Source organism: Myotis brandtii, unplaced genomic scaffold (genome assembly GCF_000412655.1).
Source record: "Myotis brandtii unplaced genomic scaffold, ASM41265v1 scaffold655, whole genome shotgun sequence".
Taxonomy (NCBI): domain Eukaryota; kingdom Metazoa; phylum Chordata; class Mammalia; order Chiroptera; family Vespertilionidae; genus Myotis; species Myotis brandtii.
In genome coordinates, this window is record NW_005370542.1 from 201,071 (window position 1) to 214,209 (window position 13,139).

At 51.4% G+C, this 13,139-nt stretch overlaps 1 protein-coding gene across 1 annotated transcript in view; it reads left to right on the forward strand.

Annotated features, from left to right (window-relative positions):
• Nucleotides 1-4,469: 4,469 nt before the first annotated feature.
• Nucleotides 4,470-13,139, forward strand: part of STS (steroid sulfatase (microsomal), isozyme S) — a gene marked incomplete at its 3' end in the record, with an annotated part of 34,574 nt that continues 25,904 nt past the window's right edge. The window contains 4 exon segments of the mRNA XM_014528824.1: nucleotides 4,470-4,610; nucleotides 6,188-6,309; nucleotides 6,447-6,569; nucleotides 11,897-12,078. Of these exon segments, the coding sequence (XP_014384310.1) occupies nucleotides 4,474-4,610; nucleotides 6,188-6,309; nucleotides 6,447-6,569; nucleotides 11,897-12,078 (564 nt within the window).

A 13,139-nucleotide genomic window follows, 5' to 3' on the forward strand; every position in this document is an offset into this window, starting at 1 on the left:
TAGATAGATAGATAGATAGATTTTTTATTGATTTCAGAGAGGGAGAGAGAGAAAGAAACATCCATGATGAGAGAGAATCATGGATCGGCTGCCTCCCGAAAGCCCCCTACTGGGGATGGATCCCGCAACCCAGGCATGTGCCCTTGACCGGGAATCGAACCGTGTCCTCCTGGTTCCTAGGATGATGCTCAACCCCTGAGCCACGCCGGCCGGGCAGACTTCTTTAATAAACCCAGAGCCTGTATTCTATAAATAAAAGGTGTGGGCGACAGAAAGGAAAATGATTCCACTCGTTCCCACCTCACAAGGGCAGTCGGCCGATGGCTCACACCCACGGCCATGGGCCCCGAGTCTTGCTGAGCGAGGTCGGGGCGCAGGCACAGCAGGGGGGAGCCTGCCCATCGGGTATGTCCTCCAGAAGGCGGGAGGGAGGAAGGCTCCCCTCCCTTCCTACGGGAATGGAACAGGGAAAGCCACGCGGGAAGATGGATTAGAGTTTCAAATGCCAGCTCGCGGGGTGGGACAGCATTAGTGGGACACAGATGACCTAGGACATGGTCGCTGGGAGCGTCACGACAATAAAGCGAGGTCTATATTTACAAAAATCTATACGACATTTTCCTCTAATGTCATGTTCCCTGCGGACGCTCTTAACCGAGTGGGGTTATACTTTGTGTTATAAACGTATAAACGATCGGTGTAGACATTAATACATGGTTTGGGGGCATATGTCAGGTTTTGTCTAAATGTCAGTGTCTGGCCCGGCCGGCGTGGCTCAGTGGTTGAGCGTCGACCTAGGAACCAGGAGGTCAGGGTTCGATTCCCGGTCAAGGGCACATGCCCGGGTTGCGGGCTCCATCCCCAGTGGGGGGCGTGCAGGAGGCAGCCGGTCCATGAGTCTCTCTCATCATTGGTGTTCCCGTCTCTCTCTCCCTCTCCCTTCCTCTCTGAAATCAATAAAAATATATTTAAAAAATTGAAAAAACATATCCTTGGATGAGGATTTAAAAAATAAGTTTTCTTTATTAATATTCCTAAATTAATGTCACTCATTCAATTATAGTTGGTACTAGAGCCCCCGTGCACGGATTCATTCACCTGTGGGGTCCCTCGGCCTGGCCTGCGGGGATTGGGCCGAAACCGGCTCTCTGACATCCCCCGAGGGGTCCCGGATTGCGAGAGGGCGCTGGCCAGGCCGAGGGACCCCACCAGTGCCGGACTCAGCAGCAAGCTAACCTACTGGTTGGAGCGTCTGCCCCCTGGTGGTCAGTGCACGTCATAGCGACTGGTCAACCGGTTGACTGTCTGCCCTCTGGTGGTCAGTGCATGTCATAGTGAGCGGTTGTGTGGCCTTAGCATATCATTAGCATATTACGCTTTGATTGGTTGAACACCGACTGGTCGACCTGACAGTTAGCATATTAGGCTGTTATTTTATTATATCGGATGCTGTTATTGATTTCAGAGAGGAAGAGAGACAGGGTGGGGGATAGAAACATCCATGATGATGAGAGAGAATCATGGACCGGCCGCCTCCTGCACGCCCCCTACTGGGGATCGAGCCCACAACCCGGGCATGTGCCCTGACCGGGCATCGAACCCTGACCTCCTGGTTCCTAGGTCAGATCCCAACCACTGAGCCACACTGGCCGGGCGGACTGTTTTTTTCTTAATGAGTTTAAAGCAGGACGTGTATGGGAATTTCATTTACGCTCCGTCGCTTGAATTGAACAAAAGCTGCATTTTTTTTTCTCCCTAAACAAAAATGTGGTTTGCAGTGTGGGTTTCGCCCTGTTCAAAATGAGCCTTTTCTGCCATCAACCCCATAGACCAGTGGTTCTCAACCTTCTGGCCCTTTCAATACAGTTCCTCATGTGGTGGTGACCCCCAACCATAACATTATTTTCGTTGCTACTTCATCACTGCAATGTTGCTACCGTTATGAATCGTCATGGAAATATCTGATAGGCAGGATGGTCTCAGGCGACCCCTGTGAAAGGGTCGTTCGACCGCCAAAGGGGTCGCGACCCACAGGTTGAGAACCGCTGCCATAGACCCGCAGCATCATCCCGGCCGGCCGCTGTGAAATCTCCGTTCCGGCAGCGCGGTGGGAATTTTCCTGTAATGAACACGTTCTCATGTAATTACGTCTCCGGTGATGAAAATGCCCTTTTGTCTCGCGCTCCCTCCTTCATTGCACGTCTATTTCGGGAGCGGCGGCTCTCTCGGAATAGCGGCTCGTCTTGCCTTTGGGCCTGATGGGCCTGGTTCCGAAAAATAATTTATTTTTTTTAAGGGGGAAGGGGAGGGGGAGGGATATTGTTTATCCGAGGTTAACGCGCCGTGGGTAGGACAGCTGGGAGCGCGTTTTTTGGGGTGGGCAGGTGCTCGTCAAGGGCGTCCTGAAATTCACGCAAGATTTGAATTCTGCGTGAGCATTAACAACAACAAATAAAAGCCTAATTTGACTTGGTTTATGGAATCAGATTCTAATATCTGTTGCCCTTTGATGTCAGTCCCTTCAATTCGATAAGCATCACCAAGTACCAATGACGGCCCAGGAGCAGGGACAGTGAAGACCAATGAAGACCGTGGCTTTGCGTCTGTGCCAGCAAAGCCGTGGAGGGCGTTGACCCGATGTGCTGTTCCATACATAACCCTAGACTGTGTACTTTATGGATCAATAAAAAATTTACAATTTTTAATTATAAACCTGTGTTTTCCATCAAAATTACCTCTTGCGTGAATTTTGGGACAACCTTTATAAACAAACACTGTTTCCGCCGTTTGAAACACATCTCTGAACACCTTGCGGGAAGCCACGCCTGGGGGAGCAGGTGAGGTCTGGCCGCCTGAGATGGTGATTTAATTCACATGCAGTGGGATTCCGGGCCGAGTGGAAAAAATCGTTCATCTTCGAGAGCTGTTCTTAATTGGGCTCGAGGGTACCCCCGACCCCAGGCCTCCACACGCCAACGCCAGGCCCGTGTGGGGGACAATGAATGGTCGGCCGTTGCCGCGGCGACTGGGAAACTAATAGAGCCATCCATCATGATTCACGGGCCTTCGCCCTCCTGGGCGTCATTTCGGCGTCAATATTCTGCCGCTGGGCCCAGCCTCTCACCAGGAAGCACGGGCGCTTGGGATGCGTTTCCCAGGGTCCCCCACAGGCACGAGGGGACCCCACTTATGGTGAGGATGTGGCGTGGAGCGGACCCGACACCTTAAGCGGCAGACGTTATTTTTATTGATTTCAGAGAGGAAGGGAGAGGGAGGGAGAGAGAGACATCAGTGATGAGAGAGAATCATGGATCGGCCGCCTCCAGCACGCCCCCTACTGGGGATCGAGCCCGAAACCCGGGCAGGTGCCCTTGACCGGGAATCGAACCCTGACCTCCTGGTTCCTAGGTCGACGCTCAACCACTGAGCCACACCAGCTGGACAGGGTGAGGAATTTGTGTTTTTTTAAAAAATATATGTTCTGCCCTAACTGGTTTGGCTCAGAGGATAGAGCGTCGGCCTGCGGACTCAAGGGTCCCGGGTTCGATTCCGGTCAAGGGCATGTACCTTGGTTGCGGGCACATCCCCAGTGGGGGGCGTGCAGGAGGCAGCTGATCGATGTTTCTCGCTCATCGATGTTTCTGGCTCTCTATCCCTCTCCCTTCCTCTCTGTCAAAAATCAATAAAATATATTAAAAAAAATATATATATATGTTCTTATTGATTTTCCGAGAGAGAAAGGGAGAGAGAGAGGGAAACATCTATGATGAGAGAGGAACATCATGGACTGCTGCCTCCTGCACGCCCCCTAATGGGGATCGAGCCCGGAACCCGGGCGTGTGCCCTTGACCGGGGATCGAACCCGGGACCCTTCAGTCCGCAGGCTGATGCTCTATCCACTGAGCCCAACCAGCCAGGGCTTAAATATGTCTTTATTGATTTCAGAGAGGAAGAGAGAGAGAGAGAGAGAGAGAGAAACATCCAGGATGAGAGAGAATCATGGATCGGCTGCCTCCTGCACACCCCCCACTGGGGATCAAGCTCGCATCCCGGGCCTGTGCCCTGACCGGGAACCGAGCCGTGACCTCCACCACTGAGCGACACCAGCCAGACGAACACGGGATCTCCATGAGACAGTTGTCCTCCCGGGGTCCCCGTGGAGAACGTTTAGCTAATGGCTGGGCCCACCTTCCATAGCGAGACGGCGGGCGGCGGCCCTGTCTCCGTTTCTCTCATCAGAACCCGCGTTCTGGCCCAGGGTGTACCCTCAACGACACCGCTGTCCGAGGAGGAGGAGAGGTTTTGCTCGGAAACAGACGCACGGGGGGGAGAGGATGCAGGCCTTCGCCGTCGCGGGGGACGGTGTCCTCTCTGAAACCTGGGTGGGCGGGGAGGACAGTCCCGGGAGCGGCCGGCGAAGGGCCCCGCCCCGGCCACATGCCTCACGGCTCCTCTCCTTCGCGTTGCAGGACGATGAGGCGCCTGCTGCTCCTGCTGCTGGTCCTGCGGGAGGCCCAGAGCCGTGTGCCCTCCAAGCCCAACTTTGTCCTGATCGTGGCGGACGACCTGGGCATCGGCGACACCGGCTGCTACGGAAACAAGACCCTCAGGTAGGGCGCGTGTCTAGGCTGTCGTCGCGGTGATGGTGGACACACGTTAGGGGAGCACAGGCCGTGTAGAAACGTTTAAAGCCCACCCACAGCACGCAGTGTGACTACATGGATCCCGTGTGACTGCGCGTGGATCCCCCGTGTGGCTGCGCGTGGATCCCCCATGTGACTGCAGGTGGATCCCCGTGTGACTGCACGTGGATCCCGTGTGGCTGCGCGTGGATCCCGTGTGGCTGCGCGTGGATCCCGTGCGACTGCGCGTGAATCCCATGTGGCTGTGCGTGGATCCCGTGTGGCTGCGCGTGGATCCCGTGTGGCTGTGCGTGGATCCCGTGTGGCTGTGCGTGAATCCATGCAGATACAGGCGTTAGGAAGCAGGCATGGCGGTGTCATGCGTGGGACACACAGAGGCTGGGAGGACTGGTTAGGGGCGTCCTCTCCGCTCTGGTTGGAAGAGCAGCGTGAAGCGTCTCCAGAGTTTTCTTGTTTGGGGGCACGGAGGTAACGGGGGGCCGTGGCTGGGGGGTTAGAGCAAGGCCTTGAGCATCTCCCTGCCCCTCCTCACAGTGGCTCATTTTCTTTCTTTTTTAAAAAATAAATTTTGTATTCATTTCAGAGAGGAAGGGAGAGGGAGAGAGAGAGACACACCAATGACAAGAGAGAATCGTGGCTCGGCTGCCTCCTGCGCGCCCCACACTGGGGATCGAGCTCGAAACCGGAATCAAGCCGTGACCTCTTGGTTCATAGGTCAACCCTCGCTCAACCACCGAGCCACGTCGGCCGGGCCAGTAGCTCATTTTCCAGACTCGCTCCTGTGTTGTAAACCAGGGCTGCCACCCTGGCTGGTGTGGCTCAGTGGATAGAGCGTCGGGCTGCGGACCAAAGGGTCCCGGGTTCGATTCCGGTCAAGGGCATGTGCCCGGGTTGCGGGCTCCTCCCCGGCACGGGGCCTGGTCAGGGGGCACGTGCAGGAAGTAACCCATCAATGCGTCTCTCTCACGTGGATATTCTCTCTCTGTCTTTCCCTCTCCCTTCCACTCTCTCTGAAAATCGATGGGGAAATATCCTTGGGTGGGGATGAAAATAAACAAATAAATGAGTAAATAAACCAGGACCCTCCGTGCCTCTGTCTACTCTAAAGGGTTGTCAAGTCAGACGCATTTATGTCAGGGTGATTGCGGAGTCCCCGTGAAATCCAACACGAACCCACACATCAGCTTCTTGGGCCCGTGTGGCCCCTGAACAAGCCAGACCTGGATCCGTTGGGCCCACACCTGGTTCTGTTCTTTTCTTTGATTCCAGAGAGGAAGGGAGACGGGGAGAGAGAGAGAGAAACATCCACGATGAGAGAGAATCACGGACCGGCTGCCTCCTGCACGCCCCCTGCTGGGGATGGAGCCTGCAACCCGGGCATGTGTCCTTGACCGGGAATCGAACCCGGGACCCTTCCGGCTGTAGGTCGATGCTCGACCGCTGAGCCACGCCGGGTGGGCGGGAGGTGACGCCTCATGACTAGCCGCGGAGAGAGCAGCGTTTCCAAAGGCATCGCGAATAGTAACGTGGCTCTTGTGTCCCAGGACTCCCAACATCGACAGGTTGGCCGACGAGGGAGTGAAACTCACCCAGCACCTAGCGGCCTCGCCCCTGTGCACCCCGAGCCGGGCAGCCTTCATGACCGGCCGGTACCCCGTCCGATCAGGTAACCCCCTGGCTGGGTCCCTGGGCCGTCCTCTCCTCTCCTCTCCTCTCCGCTCCTCTCCTCGGGGCACCCTCCCAGCCTCTGTCGTCCGGGTCGCCCCCCCTCCCCATCCTAACGGCTGGTTTCTCCTGCCCCAGGAATGGCGTCTCAGACGCGAATCGGCGTTTTCCTCTTCTCGGCCTCCTCGGGGGGACTTCCCAACACTGAGGTGACGTTCGCCAAACTTCTGAAGGACCAAGGCTACGCCACCGCTCTGATAGGTGTGGGCCGCGGCGGACGGGAGGCCAGGAGCTGGGAGGTTGAGTGGAAGAGTCGGGGGTGGGGGTGGGGTAGGAGAGCAGCCTTCTTTGGGTTGACATTGCTGATACAGTGGGCACAGCTCAAGTAGGGGAGACATGATTTCGGTTCTAATATGTGAATGTGTAGATGTGTGTGGTTATGTGGACGCATGGATGGATAGATGGATAGATAGGAGATAGATGAACGAATAGGTGGGTGGATGGATGGATGGATGGATGGATGGATGGATGGAGATGGATAGATAGATAGATAGATAGATAGATAGATAATGATAGGCACTCAGAAAGATGGATGGACAGATGGATGTATGGGTAGATGGGAAGATAGATGAGATAGAGACAAGGATATATAAATCAGTAGATGAAATGGATGACGGATGGATGGATGGACGGACGGATAGATATAGATAGATAGATAACGATAGGCACTCAGAAAGATGGATGGACAGATGGATGGGTGGGTAGATGGGAAGATAGATGAAACAGAGACAAGGATATATAAATCAGTAGATGAAATGGATGACGGATGGACGGATGGATGGATGGACAGACAGGTAAATGGAAAGATAGATGAAATAAGTAATAGAGACAGAAAAGAATAGGTCGGCCAGTAGATGGAATGGATGATGGATGGATGCATTCATGGATGGGTGGACAGATAGAAACATACATGAGATACGTCAGAGACAGACAAGAATAGATAAAACAGGAGATGGAATGGATGATGAATGGATGGATGGACAGATTGATGAGATAGGTGATGGAGACAAGGATATATAGATCAAAAGATGAAATGGATGATGAATACATGGGATGGACGGACGGACAGATGTGTAGAAGGAAACATACATGAGGCAAGTAATAGAGACGGACAAGAGTAGGTAGACTAGTGGGTGGATGGATGGATGGGTGGATGGACAGATGAGCAGATGTGTAGACGGAAAGATACATGAGATAAGTAAGAGACAGACAAGAATAGATAAAACAGGAGATGGAATGGATGATGAATGAATGGATGGGTGGATGGATGGATGGATGGACGGATGGACGGACAGATGTGTAGATGGAAACATACATGAGGTAATAGAGACGGACAAGAGTAGGTAGACCAGTAGGTGGAGTGTATGATGGATGGATGGATGGGTGGGTGGATGGATGGATGGACAGATGGACAGCTGTGTAGATGGAAAAATACATGAGATAAAAATAGACAAAAATAGGTAGATCAATAGATGAAATGGATACATGGATGGATGGATGGATGGAAGGAAAGATACATGAGATAAGTAATAGAAACAGACAAGAATAAATAGATCAATAGATGAAATGGATGTATAGATGGATGGATGGATGTATAGACAGATAGAGGTGGAGTGTATGGATGGATGGATGGGTGGGTGGATGGATGGATGGACAGATGGACAGATGTGTAGATGGAAAAATACATGAGATAAATAATAGACAAAAATAGGTAGATCAATAGATGAAATGGATACATGGATGGATGGATGGATGGAAGGAAAGATACATGAGATAAGTAATAGAAACAGACAAGAATAAATAGATCAATAGATGAAATGGATGTATAGATGGATGGATGGATGTATAGACAGATAGATGGCAAGATAGATGACAAGAATAGATAGATCAATTGATGAAATGGATGGGTGAATGGATGCATAGATGGATGCATGGATGGATGGATGGATGGATGGATGGACGGACAGACAGATGGACGGACCGATGGAAAGACACATGGGATCAGTGATAGAGACAGACAAGAGTTGAACAGTAGATGGAATGGATGATGGCTGGATGGATGAATGAGATCGAAAGATGGAACAGATGGTCGATAACAGATAGTTACACACGGAGCATACACAGCCACACACACACACCATGCCATTGCTAGGCATTTTCATTTTCACTTTTTAATACTAAAACTGCACCCTTATTGGCCCCGGTCGATACTCCCATATCGATTTCATCCCATGGAGACGAACGGTGCCTTCTCCCCTTTCACGTGACACGCTTGTGTCCACAGGATGGTCGTCAGATGAATCCTAGAAAATCTCATTGTGAAAAATGAGCGTTCTCATTCCTGACACGCGTTGTCGTAAAACCATCATCTTTGTGTGTGTGTGTGTGTGTGTGTGTGTGTGTGAGGCCCTCATTAATTTAGTGGCATAATTAACATTTTATAAGAAATGTTCATAGGTACTTAAAATAATAGCTGAGTTATGAGTATGATTTCATATTGCCTCTGGGGCGGTTTTTTTTTTTTTTTTAGAAAGGATTCATTTCCACTGTTAACATTGAGGGAACAAAATCAACTCAGTTCCAAGACTTTCATTTCAAGGAAGCCTGTTTAAAAACAAAACACAAAACATCCATCTCAAAAAAATACCTGTTTTTTCCTATTTAGTTACATCTCAAGCACATGAAATATGTTAGTTTTTTTGTGTTTTTTTTAAAAAATATATTTTTATTCAGGGAACAAATCAAGACTTTAATTTCAAGGAAGCCTGTTTAAAAAAAACACAAAACATCCATCTCAAAAAAATACCTGTTTTTTCCTATTTAGTTACATCTCAAGCACATGAAATATGTTAGTTTTTTTGTGTGTTTTTTTTTAAAATATATTTTTATTGATTTCAGAGCAGAAGGGAGAGGGAGAGAGAGAGAGAGAGAAACATCAATGATAAAAAAAAAATGAGAGAGAATCACGGACCGGCTGCCTCCTGCACGCCCCCTACTGGGGATCGAGCCTGCAACCCGGGCATGTGCCCTTGACCGGGAATTGAACCCGGGACCCTTCAGTCCACAGGCCGACGCTCTATCCACCAGCTTGGGCTAAATATGTTAGGTTTTTGCCTTTTGTTTTGTTTTAGTTCTTCCCCCGCCTTTACCCCAGTCAGTAAATTACTTATTGTTTTCTGGTAGAGCGAGTTAATAACCTAGTATTTGTGGAAAAGGAAGCAAAAAAAAAAAGCCCTGTAGGGTCCCAGGAAATAGGACATTGGCTAATAAACAGGCAGAAAGCGCCCGGCCGGCGTGGCTCCGTGGTTGAGCGCCGACCTGTGAACCAGGAGGTCAGGGTTCGAATCCCGCTCAAGGGCATGTGCCCGGGTTGCAGGCTCCATCCCCAGTAGGGGGCGTGCAGGAGGCAGCCGGTCCATGATTCTCATTGTTGATGTGTATGAGAAATTGGCAACTGTAACATAACCCAAATGTTCCTGTTTCCATGTCTACAGCAATTAAATCCCCAAAATATATCTCAGCATTTAACAAAAACTTAGGCTCCTCGAAAAAATAAATGTTCCCTGTTAGAACCAGTTCAACAATCCAATATTCCCCATCCCGGAAAAAGCAACAAGACTAATTCCGCGATGCAGGCACCTGTGAGTGAGACTTCAAAACACCCCCAACCAGGCGGCGACATCCGAGTGTCCAGGCCGGGGCTGCAGGCGGACTGACGCTGAGCTCCCTTCTCGGAAATCTGCGTGCTGCCAGCGTGGCAAACGAATCTGACAAACGGTGAAGGGTGACTGAGTTGCAGGCTCTTGCGATGTCAAGAGGCCCTCACCAGAGGCTTGAGAACAGGGCATCGTGGCTGCAGGGAAAGCATGGAGCGGGGCCTGGGCTGAGGGCAGCCGGGACCCAGCTGGGGGTCATGGGGGTCCCCACACTGCCACTGCCCTGCCAGGCGAGTCCCTGTTTAACTGCTCTGGTCTGCTGCCTCCTCTAGCAGGGGGATAATGTGTTTCTTCACAGAGTTGTCTGAGGATTCGAGGATACACTGTGACAAAGCACCTGCTTCAGGGCAGGTCTGCAATGAGAGCTAGGAGCATCTTCTCCTTCTCTTCCCAGACTCCACCCCTTTCCATTCAGTCTAGCAAATGCCAAAGTCTGCCAAAGACCCCAAAATAAGGCCCTATTCTCAAGGAGTGTTCAGCCTATTGGTCTGTTTACCTCCCCAAATATTACAGCTGGAGGAGACGGGGTCTTCCTTCAAGCCTGTGAGGAGTCCATGAAGTCTTTGTGCTGTGGGCCTTCCTGACTTTCCTCTGAAAGGCATACATATTATGTGACTAGAGTGAATATGAAAGTTCAGCAGTGTCCCCACCACTGTAACTCACCCATCATCCTTTGGACCTGGCTTCTGTAAATACTGACTCTGACTACTGTAGCTTGTAGATAAATAGCACGTTTGTATAGTATAAGAATCCTAGGAACTAACCTCAGAAGATGCAGACTCCAGCCTGGTCGGTGTGGCTCAGTGGTTGAGCGTCGACCTATGAACCAGGAGGTCACTGATTCCTGGTCAGGGCACCTGCCTGGGTTGCAGACACAATCCCCTATGGGGGACATGCAGGAGGCAGCTGATCAGTGAATCTCTCTCATTATTGACTAGAGGCCCAGTGCACGAATTCATGCACCAGTGGGGCCCCTCGGCCTGGCCTGCAGGATTGGGCTGAAAATGGCTCTCCAACATTCCCCAAGGCGTCCTGGATTGTGGGAGGGTGCAGGCCAGACCGAGGGACCCCACCAGTGCATGATCAAGGCCGGGAAGGGACGTGGGAGGTTGGCCAGAAGGGAGGGACCACAGGAGGGCTCTAGGGCATGTCTGGCCTGTCTCACTCAGTCTCAATTGGCTGGATTCCAGCAGCAAGCTAACCTACCAGTCGGAGCATCTGCCCCCCCTGGTGCAGTGCACGTCATAGCAAGCGGTTGAGCTCCTTAGCATATCATTAGCATATCACGCTTTGATTGGTTAACGGACGACCAGACACTTAGCACGTTAGGCTTTTACTGTATAGGACTCTAGCTGTGACACTAAATGAATGCCCTGACCCCAGCGGAGGTCCCGGTGTCTGCACGTTGACAAACCTCTTACCTTGTCAGATCCCCTGACTGTATTTTATAAGCAAGACACGGCTGTGACGAGGCAGAATGGGGCCCCGAGGATGGCAGACCTGTGGGTGGAAGCCGGCCCGGCCGTCAGCTGTTGGGCACATGGGTTTGTGACACATGGGCACATCGGTCTGCGTCCGCCAGCCGCCCGCCAGAGTGAGAGGCAGGTTAAGAATAAACGCCCGTGATGACTGACGGGCCTTAGAAACGAGACTGGGTTTCCAGGGCGATCCATGTTTTTGGCACAAATATATTTAAAAAAATGAACCAATAGAAAACAGGCAGACAGATCCCCCTCTTCCGTGTGTGGGAAGCAGAGCCTGGTGTCTGCGGGGCCTAATCACCCCCCCTCCCCCCCCCTTTCGTGTCCTCAGAACCGTGGCACCTGGGCACCCACTGCCACAACAACTCCGACTTCTGCCACCACCCGTCCAGCCACGGCTTCGACTACTTCCACGGGCTGCCCGTGACCAACCTGCGGGACTGCAAGCCGGGCGCGGGCAGCGTCTTAACGAGACTGGGTTTCCAGGGCGATCCATGTTTTTGGGGGTTTTTTGTGTGTGTTTTTTAAAAAAATATGTTATTGATTTTTAAAGAGAGTGGGAGAGAGAGAAATATCAACGAGGAGAGAGAATCATGGATCGGCTGCCTCCTGCTCGCCCCCTACTGGGGATGGAGGCTATAACCGGGGCATGACCGGAATTGAACCGGTGACCTCCTGGTTCCTGGATCCACGCTCAACCACCGAGCCAAATCCGGCTGGGCATGTGTTTTGTGTTTGTTTGTTTTTTTTAAAAATATATACAGTGGGGCCTTGACTTACGAGTGTCCCGACTAACGAGTTTTTTTGAGATACCAGCTGTCTCTCGGCCGATTTTTTTGCATTGAGTTGATAGACTAATTTGAGTTAACGAGCTCCTTAACGAGCTCAGTCTCGGAACGAATTAAACTCATAAGTCAAGACCCCACTGTATATGTGTCTATTGATTTTAGAGAGAGGGAGAGAGAGAAACAACAATGATGAGAGGGAATCATGGACCGGCCGCCTCCTGCTTGGCCCCTACTGGGGATCGAGGGTATAACCTAGGCGTGTGCCCTGACGGGGAATCGAACCCGTGACCTCCGGGTTCATAGGTCGATGCTCAACCCCTGAGGCATGCCGGTCAGACTATGCCATATGCAATCACCATTCACCAGGGATCGCTCAGAAAGAATCAGCCGACGCTTCTATCGTGTTGCAATTATTTTCCTCCTATTGCGTTGCAATTATTTTCCGCGCTGACTCAAGTAGGGGACGTCAACCCCTGAGCCACGCCGGTCGGACTATTCCATATGCAATCACCAGTCACCAGGGATCGCTCAGAAAGAATCAGCCAACGCTCCTATTTCGTTGCAATTATTTTCCGCGCTGACTCAAGTAGGGGACACTGATTGGATAATGAAGGTCACACCCTCAGACCTGGAATAGGACGTTCAAGACCTTTGTGGCAGCCGTCTCCGGGCCTCGATGTTGGCGCCCACGTTTCTAGGATGTAAATCTTTTCTTTTTTTAAATATATTTTATTGATTTTTTTGCAGAGGAAGGGAGAGGGATAGAGAGTTAGAAACATCGATGAG